Raw genomic sequence first — 24,078 nt, forward strand, 5'->3', positions numbered from 1 at the left:
GTTGATATTGGCATATCTTACTTTGTGAGGTAATTCTATCTCCGTTCAAACAGGAGCCTCTTTGTACTGTCTTTACTAAATGGAAAGGAATGCCTTGTGCTGGCCTCTGCACACGCATGTGTCACTCAGTCTGCACAGATGTGTGTAGTGAAGACATTCACTCATGTCCTCAGCTACACAGCTTGTGCCATCTCATTATACATCTCGAGGGTTCCTCTTTCAGTTCAGTCAACATTCGTGCCTTATTGGCCTTAGAGTCACAATTTTCATTTAGAGTTCATTATTTAGGAGTTGGAAAAAGTCATACAACGCCACCTTGTAAATTCTTTCGAGGTCTGAATTTTCTATCTACAAAGTCTCTTTACTCTGGTAGTTCATAATTCTGAAATACATTTATCTTCCAGGAGCTTTGATAATTCTAATTTCTTCTTTGTATGTTCAAATTATTTAAATGGGTTTCCAAATACTTTTTTTAAAAACCCTGTCTGCCAGTTTATTCTTAAATTATTTGAAAGAGATTATATTTACTTACTTTCCTCACTTTATTTCTTAATCATGCCAAAAAATTTTTTAAGAAAAAAAAATCTGTTATTTTTTAAGCAACTTTTACTTTAAAACCATAATTCTGATGTAATTTTTAATTATATATTCTTAAGAATTATATTGTTGGGTATGCCATAATTGTCAACATCAAATGCAATGAAAAAGTAAATAAACAAACAAAATATGCCCTTGGATGTTATAAAGATTAGATCCACCTGTTTCACTACTTTATTTCAATTACTGTAGAGACACCTCAGGGTATGCCTCCATTTTCCTAGCAATAAAATTAGATGGAGCAGTTTTTTTGAAGTATTGAGAACCTGTAAAGATCAGCAATATATTTGCCATATGAATGACATTTTTAAGTTATAGTAACTAGCTATTCTGAATTTTTTATATTTTTAAGTTAATAGATATATGGGAGAGATCCAATTTTTATAAATTCCAATGCTATGTAGTGTCAATATCCCTTAAAAATATTTATAGTAATTGAAATTCACTGTGTATCAAGCACTGCTCTAAGCTCTATTTACTTATTAAGTGATCAAAACAACTTTCTAAGAGGAATTCTACTAGCCCTATTTCACAAATGAGGGAACTAAGACTGCGGGTGTGCCTCAGCAAATACTAGAACCAGATTTTGAGTCCGAGAATTTGATTTCAGAAACTGAGAACTCATTGAACCACTTCCTCTGCCTTGGTTTAGCACCTTTTGACTCATTCAGATATCATGTTTGTATAAAGATTATTCTGTAACTGAAACAGTTAAAAAATGAAATCAGAAAATATCTGGGAGTTGCTTGAAAATATTCAAGTAAAGGCCAGAAGTGAAAGAAGTTGTTATATAGAACACTATTGAAGCTGAGTGATGGATATATGGGACTCATTATACTATTGTCTTAAATGTATTTGAACCTTTTTAAAACTTTTCTCCATGTTAAGCTAAATAATTTTGTAGAGTTTTAGAATCTAACTTTTTTCTTTGTTTTAAAATTAGTTTTCTTCTAATTGTACTCTTATGTTCTCAAAGTGATATTCAGATATTGACTGGCCTTTCTTCACCATATATATTTTGGTAAATCACTGATAACTCAATAGTACTCTTACTGTATTCACAGGGAGAATATCTGTTCATTGTCAGACTTTCATATTTCCTGCGTTTACAGTGTACAGATAGTTTCTGAGAGGCTTAACTTTGTCTAAGCTTGTATGAACTCATTGCAGATAAACACACATTTAGTGTAACCTGATTTTGTTTTTATAGGAACCAAGCAATAAAAGAGTTCGACCTCTAGCTCGAGTCACATCCTTGGCAAATTTAATCTCTCCTGTAAGAAATGGAGCAGTCAGACGCTTTGGTCAAACAATACAGGTAAAAAAAAAAAAGCAGGGGAGGGAGGAAATGTAGTCAGGAGACTTTTTAGTAAAAGCCTGAAATTAGCTGTGTTTTGTTTTGGTTTGGGTTTTTTGTTTTTAATATTTTTTTGTTTGTTTTGGTTTGGGTTTTGGTTTTTTAGCTGCACAGACAAGTTTGCACAAGTGTGCTTAAACATGTTTTCACTGTGGAATATACTGATAAGGAATATCAATACTATAATGATGTTATATAAGCTCATTATGTTAAGTCACATCTTTTATCTAGTCTTGAATAATTGATTTCCAGAGAGCAGTTTTAGCTGGTAAATATTTTAGGATGATGGATTGAAGATTACATAATTGTATTGAAAATCCTCAGAATTTTGTTTTTAATTTAGCTTTCTCTACTTAAAGAAGAGAATATTTTATCCTCCAAATTTTTATTTATCTTTTGCCTCACTTCTTCTTTTAAGTCATTTACACTTCGTGGTGACCACAGATCCCCAGCCTCTGTCCAGAAGTCCTCTAGCAGGTCAACAGTCCCAACACCTACCAAAAGACGAAGCAGTGTGCTGTGGTCAGAGATGTTCGACGGCAGTATGAAGGAGTCTTTAACCACCAGAGAAATTAAACGTCAGGAGGTATGTTAGCACTCCGGACCGGAACAAACCTACTAGACAGTACCAAAAATATGCTGTTTTTTTAAGTATGTGTATACTGTCAGAAGATTAGAGAACTAATTCCTGAGGCAAAATTAAGTTAAATTTTCATATTTGAGCAACAGTTAGCATGGCAAATAATATGACATGATGCCAACAAACTAAACAGCTTTAATAGGACAAAATTAGCAAATATGTGACAACCTCTTAGTTGAAATTCCATTCTGAATTTAGTTTTCAAGACTGAGTCGCAAAATACTGCTCAAAGCTTCAGTTATGTAATGTAAATATCAGTTGCATATATTTGCCTTTATTAAAGCAATGGGTGACCCTGATGTTTGGTGGATGTTTTTTAGGCAATATATGAAATGACTCGGGGAGAACAGGATTTAATCGAGGATCTCAAGCTTGCAAGAAAGGTCAGTAAATAATTTTTTGTTAGATACTATATTTTTTGAAGTTGTATTTCACAGATGCTTGAAAGATCATTTTCTTAATCTTTAGAAATATAAAAGTAGAAAATATCTATGTGAATATATGGGGTTTTTTGTGAATATGTGTTTTAGATGAGAGTTAGACATATCACTATAAAAATGAGTGTTGGTAGGAGAACATACTTAAGGATCAATGTACTTTTTGATTGTTTTATGTGTAGTAAACAACTTCTCTGCTGGTTTTTATATACTTAGCCATTTTTGCAATCCAGATTTTTCATGTTGTTTTTGCTTAATCTGTGTTTGAGACTGTGTCTCTTTCTGATAGGCCTACCATGACCCCATGTTAAAGTTATCCATCATGTCAGAAGAGGAACTCACACACATATTTGGTGATTTGGACTCTTACATACCTCTCCATGAAGGTGAGACATGCCACTTGATTGTCATTAGAATTTGAGCAGCAGTAACACAAGTAATTTTAGATTTAAACTTCCAATGCAATGCTGACCTGTTTTTTAAATAAAGCTGTTCCTTGTCTTTCTTTTTACACCTCAGATTTGTTGGCAAGAATAGCAGAAGCAACCAAACCTGATGGAACAGTCGAGCAAATTGGTCACATTCTTGTGAACTGGGTATGTGGCAAGTTGTCAACCACAGATTGTTTCCTAGATGTTCGTGTTTATGATGAATCTCAAGTCAATTAGATCTCATAACTAGATGCTACAAACAGATGAGGCATAGTTAAATCATGTGAAAGTAAGAGTTACCTTCCTTTTTTTATTATGTTAAAGAAAACTTCATTCTTGGTGCTACAGTTTCATTGTCTTACATATCTGTTTACGAAGGTATGTGTCTGCTTTGGGCCGAACCTCCCACATTATCTGCTCTTGGTTAATCTGTTGTATTCTTTTCCTTGCTTTTTGAGTGCTGTCTAGATGCTGGGCACTCTTCAAAGAAGATCTCACTGGGGAATTTAGTGCTGATAGAGTCTTTGCATCTACAGTCTAGTGAGAAAATAGTCCAGTGTATTTAAGCGTGGTAGAAGGTGCTTGGGTGTTTTGGAAACAAAGGTGACTGAGCATCTGTCTGAGGGTGCGAGCAGTAGTAGTTATAAATCTAGTTGAACTGAGCCAAATGAGGGAATTAGAAAAGGAGATTCTGATGATGGCCCAGAGTACCACTCAGTTCCTGTTGTCATCATTAGGAAAATATCCAAACTTGTTCTGTGTGTCAAGATTGGCTTTATGTTTTGTATCTCTTGTTTACAGGCTTCTTAATGCAGTCAGTCTTAACAAATAGACATTACACATTCTCCTTTTTATTATTCAGTTGCCAGGCTTGAATGCCTACAAAGGATATTGTAGTAACCAGCTCGCTGCCAAAGCTCTTCTTGATCAAAAGAAACAAGATCCAAGAGTCCAAGACTTCCTTCAGCGATGTCTTGAGTCTCCCTTCAGTCGAAAACTTGATCTTTGGAGCTTCCTTGATATCCCTCGAAGTCGCCTAGTCAAATACCCTTTACTGCTGAAAGAAATTCTTAGGCACACTCCAAAAGACCATCCTGATGTTCAGCTTCTGGAGGAAGCTGTAAGTACTCCAGTAAATGATTCTTTTATTATTCAGGTGTATACATTAGATGCCTTAGAAAGGAATAAAATGTGATCATCTCAAATTTTTTATATATTGAATCAGCATTATGAAGTGTTTTGTTAAGTACCCAGTACATTAGTGCACTGTTGCACTTACCACATTTTACATTGATGTGCTAACCAAGGGGCTATATTTTAATCTCATCCCTTCAGTTGGGCTGGGGCTGTTTCCTCATCCGAATGAAGGCACCTGCTGAAGTAACTGATTTTTAGAGTCCTTCCAATGTGGAAAGTCTATTTTATGTGACATTTTTGCCCAGTAGGAAAGCAGGATGAATCAATATACTGAAGTTGCTCCATCAATATTTTTATAATCTTCAGGTGCTGATAATACAAGGAGTTCTTTCTGATATCAACTTGAAGAAAGGAGAATCTGAGTGTCAGTATTACATTGACAAGCTAGAGTATCTAGATGAAAAGCAGAAGGACCCTAGGATTGAAGCTAGCAAAGTGTTGCTGTGCCATGGGGAACTGAAGAATAAAAATGGACACGTAAGTTCTTTTGAATACTAAAAAGAAGTAAGCTGTGACTTCAACACTCAGTTTTTGCATGTAACTTATGAAATAGATTTGTAAAAATCAATTAATGGCATAGAGAAAGAAGGTTATTGGTTTTTATGTTATCAGCTTTGTTAAAGCACATTTTGGTTTCTATAACAGAATAAGTAACTTAAATACCTCAGAGGAGACTCACTAATCTTTGCTTTTTAATTTTGAAGCATAAATCTACTTGTTCTTAACATACTATTAAAATTTTTTTGAGTTTATAGTTATAGAAAGTCTTGTTACTATTCATCAAATTTATTCAGATTGAATGAAAACAAAATTTATGTCCAAAATATTAACTATGAAAGAACCTACCAGAACCAAATATTATAGAATTGATGTTATTTCATTATGAACTTTTCAAACACCTGCTTTGTAAGTTAGGATTTTTAAACAGTATATTTCATTTAAAATCACAGAATTTATTTAAAAAGCATTTGTTTTCCCCTTTTCCAGAAACTTTACATTTTTCTGTTTCAAGACATTTTGGTTTTGACTCGGCCTGTTACACGAAATGAACGCCACTCTTACCAGGTCTACCGGCAGCCAATCCCAGTCCAGGAGCTAGTCCTGGAAGACCTGCAGGATGGGGATGTGCGCATGGGAGGGTCCTTCCGAGGAGCTTTTGGCAACTCAGATAAAGGTAAAATCTAAGTTTCAAAATGATTGAAAGAAACAATTTCGGCCTATAATTGGGATTTTTGTTTTCATTCTTCATTCATTTTCATTTTATCTGAAAGACAGAGATCTTCTGTGCTGGTATACTCTCCAGACACCGTAGCTGGGATTGGGCCAGATTGAAGTCAGGAGTCTGCAGCTCAGGGAGCCGGGTGGACTTGAGTGTCATCTGTCGCCTCCCAAATACACATCAGCAGGAAGCAAGAAGCAGCAGAGCTGGGGTTTAAACCCAGGCACTCTGCTACAGGTTGGGCATGTCCCTGGTGGCATCTCTACCCACCATGCCAAATAGCTGCCTCTGAATTTAGTTGTAATCTTTAAGAATCTAAACCTGGAATAATTCTGTGTTCTTGTACTTGTTATACTTACTGAGTCATCAGGCTCTCTGAAGCTCTTAACACCAGCAGTTATACATAATTTAATTGTATAACCAGGGGCCACACTTGGCTGAGCAGTTAGCCCACTAGTTGACATGCTCCTGTTCTCATCTGGGAGACACAGTGCTAGGAACTGGATTCTTGTCAGCTATTGGGGAGACTTGATTGAAGTCCCAGCTCCTGGCCCTGATCCACCCTTTGTGTTTGTATCTGGAAAAGAAACCAGTGGGTAACAGCTCTGTCTTCTCTGTCTCATTTTCTGTTTCTCTCGCTATCTCTCAGACACTTGCATTCAAAAATCTAAAAAGGTGTGGCCACTGCCTGTAGAATAAACAAAGTCTAATTTACTTTTCTCAACTTTTATCTTTTCAGCTAAAAATATCTTTAGAGTTCGCTTCCAAGACCCCTCTCCAGGCCAGTCTCATACTCTGCAAGCCAATGACGTGTTTCATAAGCAGCAGTGGTTCAATTGTATTCGAACAGCCATTGCCCCTTTCCAGCAGGCCACCAGTCCACCAGAGCTTCAGGATTTGCCAGAACTCCACGAAGAGTGTGAGGAGAACAAGCCTTCTGCTGGGAACCTCAGGGCTCAGAGAAGGGCATCGACAGCCTCTAGTGTGATTCAGGTAGAAGTTGATGAAAACACTCCAGAGTGCAGTTCCAGTGTACAAACAGAAGATACCAAGGCCCACCGAGCACAGTCTGGCTTCCACAGAGCAAGGGACAAAGCCCAGTTAGGTGGCAAGCGGAAAGAGACTTTGGTATAAAGGAAGCTCTGTGTATTAACTTGTGGAGAGACTGTTTATTTATAAATGTGTACAGTTTAATTTTTCTTGTAATGTGAGCATGGGAGCATCATAGAGTTACTTTGTTTCAGCTGTAACATTTTCATTGTTTTGGGTATTTTCTTTTTTTGGTTTTTGTTTTTTTTTTTTTTTTTTTTTTAATGGCAGCTAAAGATACATGAATTACTGTCAAATTACAGGGTTTTGTTTTTTTTTCCCCCAAAGATATTTTCTTGGGTTACTTAGAACATACAATCTTGATATTTTTTAATCAAATGAAATACTTTTGAAATGGATTTTCTCCTAATTCTGAACTTGTGACTTTCCAGACCTACCAGTTGTAATATTAACAATATTCTCAAAAACTTAGAATTTTACAAGTACTGAAATTCTGCCAATGTTTATTTGATAAACTTTGTGTGCAGAATATGAAGTTTGAATATTGATACCTAAAATCCATGTGGAATATATGGTTAGAGGACTTTAAAATTTATAATGAAACAGTTTCCTCAGAAAGCAAACTATAAAACTTCATAGACTTTTCATTTCATCAAACTGGAATGCTTCATATTAGTTTGTTGCTCATTGCACATTCCTCATTTTTTTCATTCATTTAACCTGCCAATTATTTAATTTTTTTATTGTAAAGTAGTTTTTAGTATTTGCTTTTATTTTTTTACTTTGATGCCTTTTTAAATTGGCATGTCTTTAAAGTGTCTTTCTTCCTGATTAAAAATGTATGTGTGTGTGTATATATATATATTTTTTTAATCATATTAACTTTACCAAGTGAAACCAAGCCATACTGTGTTTGAGCCGATTAGAAGGTTATAATTTTTACATTTTATAGCATATCAGAGTGGTGAAGACACATGAAATGAGTCAGTATGTTCTAGACTACTGAAAGAAAACCACCTCATGGATTTTGTTGAAAGTTTTAGTGTTGTCTGAAAAGCAAGAGAGAAGGCAGTCTGGTGTAAGTAAAAAAATAAAAAGAGGGGAAAGAGAGTAGATTTGTCTTAAAGTAAAAATGTCTGGTTGTACCAGAATATGAAAGGAGATAGAAAAGTTCAATTTGAGAGAGTATAGTAAGTTGTAGAAGGCTCGAGGGGAAGTGGACTTTATTTGTCTTGGTTTATAGTACCTGCAGATAATGAGTTTGAAAAGAAACAATGAAATGTCTTAAAATTGGGCCACATTAGATCAGTTTTGGTGGATGTATTCATAATATGGAGAAAAGATTGGTGAATCTGTTACTGCAAAATGCTTCTGTTAAAATGAAATGATAATCATTACAAGGAGGGGGTGGGAGGATTTTTATGCCCAATGTCATATAAATTTATAATGGTGATCAATTCAAGTCATTGTTGACTATTATGTGAAATATGTTTGGCCAGTGGAAGTGCAGAATTGGAAAAAAATTGTAAATAGATCAATCCAAATGATTTTTCTGTATAAATGAATTATACAATTAAAGAAAGCACACACATAATCACCCTAAAGGTTTCTTGCCTGATGGATATTTTGGGAGCATCTACTAGAATATGTTGATGTGGCAGGTCTCTGAAAAGTTAAAAGAAGTTTTATAATTTCAGCATGCACTGATGAGTAAGAGAAAGGTTTAGTTACATCAATATGGTGAATCTTATGAGATAAACGTGAACATAGCATACTCATATAATGATCGTATGAACACAGATGAACATCTGGGCACTTACTGGCTGTGTAATAAAACTAAGAGCAAAACATCCCAATTAATTTATAAATTTGATATTTCCATTTAGGTGTCTCAGATCCTAATATTGGAAATTCAAATTCAAAAATGTAGGCTATACCAATAATTGATCTGTAACACCAGACAGCAAGTTTTCTAATCATCTTGGAGGTACCACATTGAATATCATTCCTTTCAGAGTTACCTGGCTTCTGAAATTATGGAAGCCAGTGGCAGTCCAAGTATAGGAGGAATGATGTTGTATCTAAAACATGTGTTTCTTTGGTTTCTTCCAAATTAGAAAGACTCAGAAACTGATATGTGAAATGAATAGCCTTCATCAACTGCATTTATGTTTGAGAGCATTCAGTCTTACAGCCCAGGAGTTCTAAAATTTGTTTCAAAGTCAGAGTCACAAGTGGTGTTTAAACGTGCCTATAGCATTTTGATGAATCCAGACCAGGGTTGAGGGAGAGTAGAAGGTTAACCATTTATGTTTGCAAATGCACCCTCCTAGTAATTCTTTGGATCTGCATTAGGTAATCAATTACCTAGTCAATGTGCTTTATGTACGTGACTTACAATAAGCCTTACCATCTTTCCTGGTTGCCTTCCAACTTGGAGCTGAAGAGAAATCTTCCAGAGAATAGGCTTATGTATTTTCAGCAAACTATAAATAATGCCTAACTGGAAGTTCTTCTTAAACTCAGTGCTCCATTTCAGGTTGTGTGCACATAAAATGGTAAAGGAGGAGACCAAGTCATCTAATTAGCCAGCAGTCAATAAGGTGATAACCTCATCAAATCACCATGTATTAAAACAAATGTCACCTGACCCTCTACAAGTGTTCAGCTACTTTCATGCTACTTTGTGTTTAATACTTCTTTAATGCAGATGAAGCACACAATGCTTGCTTATTTTATTTCAGATTTAATTGGCTAACTGTAATGTTAACAGATTTTATAGGCATCAGAAAATGCATCGTTAAGACCTCTGTGAATCATGATGGCCGAGATACAGAAAAAGTGGCCATTGTTTTTCTTTATCATCCTCTATGTCAACTCCTGCTTCTCCCTCAAGATGAAACTATTTAGTAATAAACTTTGTCTTTGGGACATTTAGGAGCAGTCGGGTTGCAAGACATAGGTGATCGCAGCCACAAACGGGCTTTTTTTAAGTTGACAAACACCTTTCAAAGAGTGATACACTTTATCCTTGAAGCTTCCATGAGCTTCCTTGTCTGCATCTGAGCAGTCATCAGAATAGCCACAAGCCAGAGGACATCTCCCGTATGAATGGTTATTCAGTTCCAGTAGTACCTACACTGAGACCTGAAGATTTTGAGATACTAAGAAATGCTAGGGACTTTCTCCTCAAGAAAAAGTTGATGTGTACATGCGTGTCTACACAACTGAGGAGGCTCAGAGATATTCCACAGGCCACTTTGTGAACTTGAAGCTCACCCAAGTGGGTGTCCTAACCAGGATTCTTGGGGAACCTGCTAGAGAACAAGTATTCACTTTTCCCAAGATTCACACTTGTTACAAATAATGATCAAAAGTTCACTTAGTGCTGCAGCCACACTTGGTGACACATTTGATTATTCTGAAGATAGTATTCTTTGGGGTAATATAAAAATGTCAGGTCTGCTTTTTGGAAAGTACCTTCAACATATTACATAGCTGTACTTCCTTTTTCTAAGTGCTGTTTTCTTCAGAAACATAAGTGTCCCTCCACTGCCTTCCCAGCAGATGGGCTACCCAGGAAGCGATGAATGTAGACCTGAGTAAAACCCTCTTCCATCGCTAAGCATGAGGGCATGCCGGTAGCCAAGTGTACAAGTATCTCATGGGTGGAGCATTGGCTGAAAAGGATTTCAAACAACTAGTGTCAATGAGGATCATTGTAATCTACAACTCTTTGATCATTCTTCCTAAGGTAACTTCTAATCCACTTTGGAGTGTCTGAGAGAACCATCTTGGTGCATTGAAAACTAGCAAAGGGAAAAGATCAGGCATTTATTTTATCCTTTCCTTAAGGATATGGCTAACGAAGGGGAGTGTTCCTGGATAGCAGCAGCCCAGGTAACAAATGAAGACGGAATAGTAGACGCTCATTGTCATGTAATACTCAGGCAAACACCACACACCACACATTTACAGTCCTGCCAAGAAGGCCAGACCAGGAAAGTAAATAAATGAGCGTTTCTTTTTCAATAAAAATGGGCAGCACGGGGATGAGAGATGAAGGACAGTATCTGCAATTTCCTTCAAAATTACAGAGCAAGAATAGCTGGGGATAAAAATGAAACAAAACTGGCCATAAATTGAGAATTGTGGGAGTGGGTGAGTCTACATCGGAATACATTCATTGCATATCCTTTGGCAAGTTTGAAATTCTTTACCAAAAGTAAACATTAAAAGGTGGGCTCTTGGGCTAGTAATTGAGACAACTGCATCCCATATCGGAGTGCCTGGATGCAAACCCCACTCTGCTTCCTGTTCCAGCTTCCTGCTAATGTGACACAGCAGTGATGGCTCTAGTGATTGGGTTCCCACCTCTTGTGGGGAGATCTGGAGTGAATTTTGAACCAGTGTGTTGGGAGCGTGTTTCTTTTCTTTTGTTCCTTCCACTCTGCTCCCACGCACTGAACAGGAACAAATCTATCAAGTTAGACCTGGAAGCCCATACATTTAGTCTCATTCCTCCTTTGCTAACTGAGGAATCTGAACCATATAAACATCAAGTGATCTGCCCAGAGTCACAGCTAGTTTGTGGCAAAGCTGAGATTTAACTCCAGTGAGCCAATTCCCTGAAGACATTGTGTTGTTCCTCTCTAGACGCTGCATTTTTGCTGTCAGCCTTCTGCAAACAGACCTCAGAAACAAGTACGATCTGCCCCTGTATTCACAGGTTCCCATATCCCTGGACTACGCCAACTATGGACTGCAAAAGAAAATGCAATGTACTGTACTATGAACTTGCACAAACTTTTTTTTACCGTTTGTCCCTAAATAACAGCATTTTCTTGTATTTGTCATTGTGAGTAATGTAGAGAGGATTTAAACTATATAACCTGCACAGGGTACATACAGAATGACATAATTTCAAAGACTTGTGCATCTGTGAATTTTGATATCCACAGGGGACCTGGAAACAATCTCCTACAGATACTGGGGGACAGAGATGACTCTACACCCCCTATATAGAATCTTGGAGAAGCTCATCTCTCAATTTCTAAAATAAGAGAAAACTGAATTGCTTTATAGTTCAATTCCCATTGCATAGGCAACTGTTGCTAGGCTGGCCACTTCACTTCCCTGGACTGCTCTAATGGACACAACTAATGATTGGGTCCCCAGGAACAGAATATTTTCAAGTGAGAGACTAAAGTAAGAGCACTGCCCATCCCCTTTGAGCAGTTACCTTTTATAGGGGTTCTGAGATAATCAGAGAGTGTTCTTTCCCTTGGATCTGTAGATTCTGAGTGAGACCAGCCACTCAATTGTGGTTGTTGGCAAATAGAATAGAAACCAAGACTTACTCCAGGTTGCGTCTCCTGCACTCACTGTGTTGCTAACTCTTCAGGTCCTAGAACATGCTGGGAGAGGGGTAGTGTTTTACAGGTAGATCTCTGTAGTCTGGCATGGCTGGTCAGCAAAGGGGGACTTCCCAATGTGCACCCTGCAGGGCAGCTGCATGATTGCCTTCAACCTTTCTCAGAGAGCCTGTTCGTTCTCTGAGAGCAGCCGCTCAGTCGGTGTGTGCTCTTTAACTTTGAAATAAAGGAGAGCAGTATAGTGATTGGCAGAAGCATTGAGAGTGAATCTGAATAAGACATTCTACTCCTCTTCCTGGTCTAGGTATTAGGATGTTTAACCCACTTTGAAAAGAGTCCCTCTGAGCTCTTGACCTAGCAGTGAGAAGGCCCGAAGGTTACTGGACAGTTAGGTCCCAGTCCTCTTGCCAAAGAACTAGATCCCCTAGTCTAGAAAGCAAAGGCTTAGCTGAAACTTAGGTCCCTTGCCATTTATTCTTCAGACACCTAGAGTCTGTGTTTCAGAGAGACCTCACGCCCTTAGATTTTCCAAGTGCCTGGTATAATTATCAGACTCAGCCCATATGAGGGAACTCCCAAATCCCATTACTCAGCAGCCACTGGTGAAGGCCAACTCCAGCTCTTAGATTTAGACCAAGTGATTGTATTTCCTGTTACCCTCCCGCACCCAACCCTGCCCTTCCCCTTATGCTGCATGGAGTCCTCACCAGGTTCCCCTCCTGTTGAGGAGGTTCTTCCTCACCCTCCTGCACTCTTGTCGCAAATACAAGAGTGTTCACCCAGAATGCTCCAAGTGTTCTGCTCAACAAGCCCCTACTCTCAGGGACAGGTAGGCTCTTTACCACGCAAGTCTCAGCATGCATCACCTCCCAGGACCACCTCTCGAGGTACTGTTTCCCCAAAGTCCTCTCTCAACTACTCAATTCTTCTACTCAATTCTTCAATGATCATGAAGCAAAAATTTGGTCACGATAAAAATCAATTCATCAACACTTTACAGCCTCAGCATCTCACCCAGGCCAGCCTGTCCTGATTTTTGCTTGCACCTGCAGCCCTGGGCACATATGTGGTTGTGGAGTCAACCTTTAAGTGCAATGAACAAAGCACCTGGGGTGAGGGAAGGAGACTGAGGGTGCCCCAGACAGTCTCAATAGCAACACCCTGATCTGGGGAAGACAGAGGTCACCACCTCTTAATCCTCCCTGAGTTCTTCGTGTCTCCCTTCTCTTTCCTGCCAGGGTGACTTGCTCTGTGCTCCAGAATACCAGGCCAGAGCTAAGGAAGATCTGAGCCATGAGATCGTGAGGGCTCAGCAGCTTCTCTTTGCTACAATGTATTGCTGTCTCGCCTACAGGCCCCTGTTTCCACAGCTCAAACTAAAACTCAGTTGCACGTGACTGGAGAAGTTGGCATCCAGCCTCTCTCCGTGTCTGGAAAACTGCCGAAGGGCTGGAAACAAATGTCTGTTATCTGACGTTACTTGCTTTTGCCAAGCGTGGAACTTAGACCTTGCCTGGCGGACTCAGGCCCACGCAGGTTCTCCCCTTCTTGGAGGATTTCCAGCTGTGAGCTCAGCCCTCCGCTCCCCCTGCCTCACCCTGCAGTCCAGGGAGACACCTGGGTACTGCAATAGCTAGGGGAAGGGAGGGCTAGAAACAAGGCATGAGGGACTCTGGGTGAAGAGGGGGCCAGGTAGTGAGAGCAGAAGCTTCCCAGGATTGACTTTGGATATAAAGGACCCAGACTTCAGTGGGGCTGACCCCACTTAACCCCCCCAGTGGAATGGAGTTTCCATTTTGCTACTTTTTCACTCATGTATTAAAGGCCCATGCTCAGGACTTCTCTGTGCACAGGACAAGAGGGAAGAGATTAGCAGAAGGCTTCACTCCTAGGGAATGTGTAATCTAAGACACGTGAAACACTGCAGGTAGATCCTCCAACAGCCTTATAACCACATGCATTAGCAAAACAACAGCATGCTTTACTTTTCCCCTGCACAAAACGTATGTGTGTGTGTGTGAGTGTTTTGCGGGGTGGCAGAAGTGGCTGAAAGCATAAAACAACCTTAAAATTCTCAGAGACTGGCAGGTTTATGAGTCCCTCATATCCTTTTCAGACTTCACCCCATCCCTGCAGGTGGTACACTCTTGCAAACAAAAGAAAACCACGGAGCTCATAGACGCACTCACACATGCCCTATCCCAGAGCAAGTGGGAAACAAATGAAAATTATGTTTGAATCCATGCAAAGGAGCATGAGACAATCTTTTCCATGAATGGAAACTCTGTCATTCTCTGTGATTGCAATTTTACAGCCAGGTCCTCCCTAACTGAATCCTTCCAAAACTTCATAGCAGGTTTCTTGGTTGCAGCAACAAATGTGCCAGAACCCTTTCAAAGGATGAAACTCTGCTGGATTTGGATGGTTCTAGAATCAGAGCACCTTAGAGAAGTAACCTCTGAACCCCAGCCATGCCAGGTTAGCAATGGTGCTAAGCCATGGCTTGCTCTCTTCCCCCTTCTGGAACTCCATCCTTCCCTCTCCTCCCCCCTCCATCTTCCTGGGGACCCTCCCACTCATCTGTCAAAACCCAGCTGAGCCTCACCTTTCTGAGGCCACCTTGCCTGCAACACCAGTAGAACCCATCATTTCCGGTGCCTCATCTCCACACATCCACTCCAGGCTTCTATTGCAGGCTGTCTGATACTTCATATTTTTCAGACTCAGCATTACTTGGTCTCTTTCATTATGTCTCCCACAAGCTGATTAGCCTTTATAGGCCCTGAACCAATCACCTTGCCTGATAAAGAGAATGCATTCAAATTTGTTGAATGACCCCTAAAAGCTGAGTCATGTCAATGCTGTTAGCAAGTACCCATGGCACAAGGGATAGTGGGTCCAAACTCAGAGTTTTTCAGGTCTGTGAACTCCCTTGGTAGCTAACCTTCCAGGTGACCTCCAACAACCTGGCCTCCTAGGATTCACAAGCTTTCCTCAGTGAATCAGCACTGGTTAAGACAAATAGGATAAGATGGAAGTGGCAGAGTGTGACTTGCAAGGCTAGATCCTAAAAGATGCTTGCCCCATCCTGGATCCCCTACACTGGAGGAAGCCCCCTATCACAAGGATATTGGAGCTGCCTTCTGGAACAGTCCATAGGATGAAGAACCACCAGCCTATGGTGTGAAGGAGCCACAGTGAAGCCTTCAGGTTCACAGCCACACCCATATCTGATTCTTTGCTTAGGCATCTCAATGAGGCAGGGACACAGCCACCAGGCTAAGTGCTCCCCACAGACACCGTAAGAGAATGTATACTTACTATTTTTTATGATATGTGTTATGCAATAGCAAATGAATTTAAGTCCCAAACACTGGGTTTAGTTGTAACTGTGGAGACAGTATCGTGAGACCTTGACAGTGCTCTAAGATCTGGAACAAAGCAAGGGGAATAAACAAGAATTTCAGGAAGAGACACCAAGATTTTATCTCCAGGGACCAATACAGAGGGGCAGACCACGCGCTTATGATCCAAGGCCTGAGGCTGACACTCTGTCCTTGAATTTCATGTGTCACTGGACACAGCAAATAAGCTGACCCAGAATGCCTGAATCTTACTCAATCTCTTTTCTTTTCACAGCAGAAGGGAATGAACTAGCAGATGGACATCACACCCTGAGTAGCTATAAAGCAGGGACATTGCCCAGTGCCTCTGGCTTCATTACACACTGATGAAGAGACCAAAGTTTTCATTTTGCCTTCTCCCACTCCAATTCCCTTCCATCTCTTTTCTCACTCTTTTGTGTCTTCCTCACCTATCTTGCCCACACAGAATGTTCCCCACCACCCTGACCCTCACTGCATAACAGTGTACAACTTGTCAGATGTGTGAGCACTGTGGTTTAGTAGAAACCCAGGCATCACCTTCCTTCTATCCTGTTCTCACCATCAGCAAGGTCCAGGGGTGGAGGGGAACACACGTGGAGTACTCTAATCCCACAATCTGTCCTCGTTACCTGTCAGTCCTGGTTGTTTACCCTGCACTGAAGGACCTGGACGGTGCTCCACCCCACTTCTCCATGTTCTGTCTGCATTCCCTCTCCCCAAGTCACCAGTCCTTGGGCAGAATCCAGCTCCATAGCTACAAGTAAATGCAGACTGGAAATGCGTTTGAGGCCTCTGGAGAAAGGATCCAAGGTCCCTCTACCAACAATGGGATTAGAAGTACAACTCTGGTCAGCGTGACCTCTAGGTCCAGCAAGCATTGGCTAAAGAGGTGAGACTGGAGAGCCCCACAGTGGACTCTAACATCAGAAGCGTATGGCATGGTCTCAGCACCCCTGTATTTAGAGAACATTTCCAGGCACTTAAAAAAATGTTCTTTTTTTTTTTTTAATTCAGTTCTCACTATGAACATAGAGAATTGAAGAATCCTCATTTGCTTCGTTTTACCCAGCAATAGAGCCAAAACCTGGACCCAGCTCCTCCTAGCCACACAGACAGGCACAGGGACATGTGCTCAGTGCCTCTGTCCCTACATCTCAGTCACAAACGGACTCTGAGAGTTCCTGAGAGCTTCGCCCAGTGCAGTGAGGAAGGCAGCCAGGCCCACCCTCGCCCAGCCTGACCCCAACCATTCACTGCCCTCCAACCCCATTCAGCACACGTGAGATTGGCTTTTTTTCCCCAAGATTTATTTCTTTTTATTTGAAAAGCAGATCACCAAAGGAGAGAGAGGTAGAAAGAGAAAAAGAAAGGGAGAAAGAGATCATCTTTCTGCTGGCTCACTCCCCAAATGGCTGCAATGGCCAGAGCTGAGCTGATGCAGAGCTAGGAGCCAAGATCTTCCTTCACATCTTCTATATAGATGTAAGTGCCCAAGAATTTGGGTCATCCCAGACCACAAGCAGGGAGCTGGATTGGAAGTGGAACAGCCAGGACCACAACTGGCATCCATACGGGATGGCAGCATAGGATTAACCTGTTCAGCCAGCATGACGGCTCCAAACACAGGCTTCTTGCTGAAGTCACCCTCCCAGGAGGCTCTGGTTCTTCAGTCTCCAGGAATATACTCCTTTGGAGTTTAGCGATGTGTTTATAGGTTGCCAGTGAGCCTGCTGGAGTGACCCAATTGTAGCACCACAGGCTCTTATGAACTTGCTGCATTGCCACTAGTCCTCTCTTAGGAGACTCAGGAGACGAGTTGGTGGATGCAATGACCAAACCCTAAGAGACAACTAGCAGCACCGACCCTGCCCCTCTGCAGGGAGTCCAGTTATGCTCTCTGCCTCCCATGAAACCCACTTGTCCTGTAATCAAGGGGTGTGGGAGCCAGGCTGTGCCTTCCCACACCCCCACCCCAAGCCTGTGCTCTGGAGAAATCAGAGGCATTTGGCTCAGACGTCAGAGACCTAGTAGCTGGTAGGAGCCTGTGATCATTATGCGTTATTCCCAGCTATAATTTCATGCATTTCCCCCCACAACATTGCATTGTTTCCATTTATTAACTCATTTTTGTAAATATAATTAAGCTCTCTCTTACTGCAACACAAGAACATGCCAGCTCAATATTTTCCTTGAGTTGAGGTTAGAATGGCCTGACCTAGACTCACTGGGTAAATATTCTTGAAATTTACTGCGGGCCACTTGGAGGGCATTTGGCAGCCATCTCAAGGAGACTGACTGTGACTCTCAGCAGCACCGAGAGACTGTAAGGGGCACACATGTGGTTTACATGTCAAGATCTCGTGGACAGGGAGAACACATGAAGGCTTCTAATATTAGCTGCAAACAGCAGTCACAGTGCCAGGGCCTGCACTCACAGTGTCTGTTACTGAGTTGCGTCTGTGGTAGTGCCTCACCTTTGCCCCTTGCAAGAGGGGAAACTGTGGGGATTAACCTGCTTAACTCTGTTTAATGATTCTCCTGGGAAAGGCCAGGGAAGCCCTTTGGTTCTATATTCATGTCACAACTAAAGTTTTGAGCAATTCTGTACTAGCCCATAGCCACTTCTTTCTGGCGCATCCTTTGCATCTGGTTTTGTCTTTCTAACATTTATTTACTTATTTGAAATGCAAAGTGACACACAGAGAGGGAGAGACACCGAATGAGAGAGATCTTCCATCCACTGGTTCGCATCCCAGATCCTGCAACAATCAGGGACAAGCCAAAGCCAGAAGTCATGTATTCCACTTGGGTGGCAGGGACCCCTAACAGTTAAACCAACATCCATCGCCTTGCCGAGCTCATGAGTAGGAAACTAGATGAGAAGCAGAGTAGCCAGGACTCGAATTGGACCTCTGATATGGGATGTCAGTGTTGTAAGCAGTGGCTTAACCTATTGTTAACACTGACCCCTGAATTTATTTTAAAAAGTCATTTCACTACTCTGGTCCTGGATAAAGTGTTTAAAGGCAACTGAAGTGATTACTTGTATCCCCAGAATTAAGGATTTCACACGAATTTAAGGGAAATGTCTTAGCAGCTCGGCTCAATGTGAGAAAGCATAGGCTTTTTCCGTATGCTGACGCAGCTTCGTCATTCTCCAATTTTCGACACTTCATGGGCAGTCAGACCTGCACTTGGCTGACTCCAGGGAGGTTTTGGAGGACAGAGCCACTCCTCCTCAAGTGCAAGGGGCAAGGGTAGAGCTATAGGGGCACAGCTGAGGGTGCTACTGCACCTCACCCGAGACTTCTACCTGAGAATTTCAGGATATAAAGGGGGATTCCAGAGACAGTTGCAGGTTTACCAGTTGGCCTTTCTGCTGTTGCAAAGGCTTTTTTAGCATCTGCTTACAGTTTCTTTTGGGCTTATTTCAATTAACCTTCCTTCTCTCACTTTTCCAGATTCCTGGGTCATCAGGTGCTCCATTTTTCTTCTTCCTTTCGGTCAGGCCAAGGAACATTAATTCTTCTAAGTCTACCTGCTCCTCCGCCCCTCTCTGCTGGGTTGGGTGAAAATCAAATAGGTCTCAGGCAACAAATGGCCACCAGTGCTTTTCTTGTTGTGCAAAAACAGAAGTTTCAGAGACTCAAGGGACTTTTGCAAAGCTCTGGTGAAATGAATCAGCAGAGAGGAAAGCTATCCTTTGTGTGACTGTGGCCAAAGGTTGCCACTGGTCTGGGCCCACATGACCTGGGCTTCAGTAGGGAAGGTAGCCCAGCAATGCTGTGTCCCTTCCTAGGGTGAGCACCCCTGCTGTGAGGGGCTGCAGGGACTGAGCAAGGGGTCCATCTGTGGCTCCAGGGCTAGGAGGCTGAGGGCTCTGAGGCCTTGGCCCATCCCTGGAGCTCAGCAATAACTCTCCATGGGGAAGTCTCAGTAAACCAGCTGTCCTCTGCATCCCACCCTGATGCTGTGTTGTGCCTTTCTTGTTTGATTCACACATACCCTGACTCTACCACATTCTTCTCTCCCAGAAGGCCCCTCTAAGCCCTCTCCTTGCAATGGCCTGGGTCTTCCCCTCAGACACGAGAGGTTGGATGAAATCCATTATTTCCAAAAGCGCATTCATTTGAGTGCCATCACCATAGTTTTACATGTTTCAATAAATTACATATTTGATATTTTCAGCTGCACTCTATCTCCAGTAAATGTGTTTCAGAGAAACACTTTGTGTGTCATTTAGCGTGAATGGAATATTAGCTTCCTTTGCTATACATAAAAGGAAACAACAACAATAAGCATACTAAAAACAAATTCATGTCAATAATCTCTTTCTAGATGTTTTTGCCTCATCTTGTTGGCTGAGGTCAACCCTAATATCATCCCAGGGAATGCCAGCAGTGGCACCAGCCAAATGTTGGCAGGCACAGGTTTACCATGTCAGTGATTAACATTTCTGTTTCTTTCTGCCCTCGCCTTAGCCACACTGTAGACTTCCCTGTAATCATTATAACATACGTACAACACAATCCTTTGACCTGAAAGGACATACTTAAAAGGTTTTTTTTTTCCCCCATAGCTGGCTCTCAGAGCGAGGCTTTGCCATTGTGTTTTGAGAGAGATAAAGAGCTGTTTCCAAAACCCCTCCCACTGGCCTGGACTGATACCACAGTGGTTCCTGAGAGGAAATTCCCCTTCTGCCTCATGGAAAACCCAGTGAAGTGAGCTGAGCAGAACCAAAAGAGCCAGCAGCCTTTGTCAGACACAAGAGAAATGAAAACATCTGCCATCTTGGGCTTCAGGGTGCGGATACCTACAGGCTTTGATCAGCAGCAGGCAAGTGCTATGCGCACTTACAGGGACACAAGTGCTGTGCACACACTTAGAAGGACACGTCTATATACACACAAGAATACAAGAGCTACACACACACAAAGGGACACACAGGCTACACACATGTTTACAGGGACATCAGCTCTACATACACACACAAGGACACAAGTTCCACACATACACTCACAGGGGCACAGGTGCTACACACGCTTACAAGGACACAAGATCGACACACACACTTACAGGAACACAAGAACTATACATACTCAAGGGACACAAAAACTACACACAAGAATATAAGAACTACACATACATACAGGGACACAAGAAATACACACAGAAGAATACAAGAACTATACAGACAGGGACGCACATGCTACACACACTTACAGGGACACAAGGGACACAATTTCTACACACAAACACTTACAGGAACACAAAGCCTACACCATGATGGTGTCTCTGTGGTGTGTGGACTATAGTAGCCAAAGCCACATGTTTGCTTTTTTTTTTTTCTTTTATTGGAAAGGCAGATCAGATTTACAGAGAGAAGGCAAGATAGAGAGCTAGATCTTCCATTTGCTGATTCACTCCCCAAATAGCTGCAATGGCCAGAGCTGAGCCTATCTGAAACCAGGAGCTTCTTCCATGTCTCCCATGCTGATGCAGGGGCCCAGGGCTTTGCGCCATACTCTACTGCTTTCCCAGGCCACAAGCAGAGAGCTGGATGGGAAGCAGAGCAGACAGGACACAAACCAGTGCCCATATGGGATCCCAGTGCTTTTTTTTTTTTAACCTTTTTCTCATTTTATTTGAAATAACATACAAGAATGTAGTGTGCAAAATTTAGGAGCAACATCATAAAGAAGTGTAATGAACTGAAATCAATTTCACAGCTGTGATTCCTAACCAGAAACACCACTTGGTAAATAACAGAAGAAGGCATGATTGTAGTGCAGAGCAAAAGCAGCTGTATTGCCAATGTATTTTCTCTCGGGATCCCAGTGCTTTTAAGGCAAGGATTTAGCCATTGAGTCATTGCACTGTGGCCCCAATGTGGTTCTTACCCAGACTCCTACCCATCTGATAAGTCTGCAAGGGAAGAGGCATCTTGGCCTCCTTCTTGCGAAGGGGGAAATCATGGCCAAGCAGTTCTACCCAAGTTCTAAGCCAGGAAAGCTTTTTCCACTCAAACAACAGGAACACCTTAAACCCATTTCTTGCATTCTGTCATTTCTTCCTTCCCTTCCAAAGTCTTCAAAGGTGGTTCCCAGATCAAAGGCATGCTCACCCCTGTGACAGAACCTTGCTACCTTCCCTGCTGCCTCTCATCCCACCATAGATGGTCTGCAGGAGGTTTTATCAAATACACTCCAGATAATTCCAAAACTTACATAAGGATTAAGTCTCCAAGGCCACTCACGAAGACATGAGCACCAGCATGGAAAGGAGAGAAGAGCAGAGCTCGTTAACAGTCCCAATCAGGCCTGTCCCTCTACAGCCTCACAAGGTCATCCCAGGACTTCCTCTGCTGGTAATGGGGTGAAGGAGCACCCTCTTCCATTTTCCCTTCCCTGAAGGGTTGTGATGCCAGCCCTCAACATCTGCAATAGCCCCAGATTGCAACAGAGTACCAGTTTCAGGGATGGGTAGTCATGCCTAGCACCACCCAACCATTCCCCTGCCTAACCCTATACAGTCCTCCTCCTCTGATGCCTGGCAGATCATGAGTGGAGGCCCAGCGGTATGCTGAGGGCAGCTTTGTGCAGCTAGAGCCTGTCCTCTGTCGTGGTTTACACACAGACTTTCTCAGAGACTAGTTAGGAAGCCCAATCCCAAGACTCGCCTCACTTCACCTGACCTCAAAGCATTGAGTGAAAGTAGGTTCAAGATCAATTTGAATGAATTGCACTGACTAAGTGAAAGCACTGGGATCCCATATGGATACTAGTTTGTGTCCTGTCTGATCTACTTCCCATCCAGCTCTCTGCTTGTGGCCTGGGAAAGCAGTAGAGGATGGCGCAAAGCCCTGGGCCCCTGCATCAGCATGGGAGACATGGAAGAAGCTCCTGGTTTCAGATAGGCTCAGCTCTGGCCATTGCAGCTATTTGGGGAGTGAATCAGCAAATGGAAGATCTAGCTCTCTATCTCACTTTCTCTCTGTAAATCTATCTGTACAATTTGATCAATCTGCAAACACTTCAGTTTGCCAGACTCCTTGGCACTAGCCTACAGGACCTACCTCAGTTTAACTTTGCTTGTTGCCTGTGAAGTCATCCATCTTCACAGAATGCCAGCCTTTTACAGCTGGAGGGGGTCTTCCAGACCATTTGGTTCAATGGTTCCTTTTATTTTCTTAAGATCTATTAATTTATTCAAAAGTCAGTGTGACAGAGACAGAGATATTTTCCCTCCTCAGGCTCCCCAGTGGCCATAATTGCCGGGATGAGGCCAGGATAAACCTAGGAATTAAAAACCAAGAACTCCATCCAGATCTCCCAAATGAGTGGCGGGGACCCATGTACTTGAATTATCATTTGCTGAATTCCCAGGCAAGTTAGCTGGATCAGCAGCAGAGGTGTCAGGACTCAGACCAGCACTCTGATATGGGATGCCAGCATCTCAAGAAACCTAAACCTGTTGTGCCACAATGCCAGCTTCAGTCCAACAGGTTCTAACCCTTGTTCTATCAAAGACCCCTTCTATTTCCTGAAAGAGGATTTTTAACCAAATAATCCATGATACCTGTGCCACGATTTATCTGTTTTCCCTATGTATATTGACCAAAGCCTGATAAAGTGCTCCCTGGGAACCCAAAGCAATAGGGAGACCCTTCCGTGAAACATCTGCAATGAGGGTGCTCAAAACAGCACAACCCACTTTGGAATACTCACTGACACTTTTAAAATTTATCTTATTAGATAAAATTCCTACATCTACACAGCAAAATACTACCAACTGGAATGGTTGGAGCAGAAGAAATGTTGCTTTCCCAATTCTGAAAGCCAGAAGTCTGAAATCCAAGCTGCAACAATGTTGGTTTCCACTTGAGGTCAGAGGGAGGTTTAGCAGGTCTCTCTCCTGGCTTCTGCTGGGAGCCAGCAGTCCTTGGCTTGTGGCAACATCAATCCTCTCCCCACTTCTGTCTTTACCTGACTCTTCTTTCTCTCTCTGGGTTTGTGTGCTCTTCTTCCTTCCCTTCTATTCCTCCTTTCTCCTTTCCTTTCTCTTCCCATCCCTTTTCCTCACCCCTCCCCACTCTTCTAACTTTTCTGCTCCCTAGGAGTATTAAACTATTAACTGTTAGTTTAGCACTTTGGAATGTAAGTGCCTGCATGAACTTGGAGAGCCAAGTCTGCCAGAATAAGTCAGGCTATGCACTAGGTAGAGGATAGAGATGTACTTGGGTACTCAATTGGAGAAGTGAAAGGGTGGATGGTGTGAGAGAACTCTCAAAACTGAACAACCACAGCATGATGAAAAAAAAAAAACTATATTCCTTACACAAATAAGGTACTTTTATAAAATTTCCCTGCAGACTTTAAAACCCCAATGA

General features: G+C 41.9%; 1 protein-coding gene across 2 annotated transcripts in view; it reads left to right on the forward strand.

Moving 5' to 3' along the window:
• The window catches only part of NET1 (neuroepithelial cell transforming 1), a 37,636-nt gene extending 27,777 nt beyond the window's left edge, over positions 1–9,859 (forward strand). For both annotated transcript variants that reach the window (XM_040968329.1, XM_040968330.1), the window contains 9 exons: positions 1,808–1,915; positions 2,373–2,540; positions 2,915–2,977; positions 3,321–3,417; positions 3,551–3,627; positions 4,325–4,582; positions 4,966–5,136; positions 5,647–5,833; positions 6,618–9,859. In XM_040968329.1, the coding sequence (XP_040824263.1) occupies positions 1,808–1,915; positions 2,373–2,540; positions 2,915–2,977; positions 3,321–3,417; positions 3,551–3,627; positions 4,325–4,582; positions 4,966–5,136; positions 5,647–5,833; positions 6,618–7,012 (1,524 nt within the window). In that variant the 3' untranslated portion in view covers positions 7,013–9,859. The remainder of the gene's footprint in view (positions 1–1,807; positions 1,916–2,372; positions 2,541–2,914; positions 2,978–3,320; positions 3,418–3,550; positions 3,628–4,324; positions 4,583–4,965; positions 5,137–5,646; positions 5,834–6,617) is intronic.
• The last annotated feature ends 14,219 nt before the right edge of the window (positions 9,860–24,078 follow it).

Source organism: Ochotona curzoniae, unplaced genomic scaffold (genome assembly GCF_017591425.1).
Source record: "Ochotona curzoniae isolate NIBS_2020 unplaced genomic scaffold, NIBS_Ocur_1.0 scaffold_4683, whole genome shotgun sequence".
Classification (NCBI taxonomy): Eukaryota; Metazoa; Chordata; class Mammalia; order Lagomorpha; family Ochotonidae; genus Ochotona; species Ochotona curzoniae.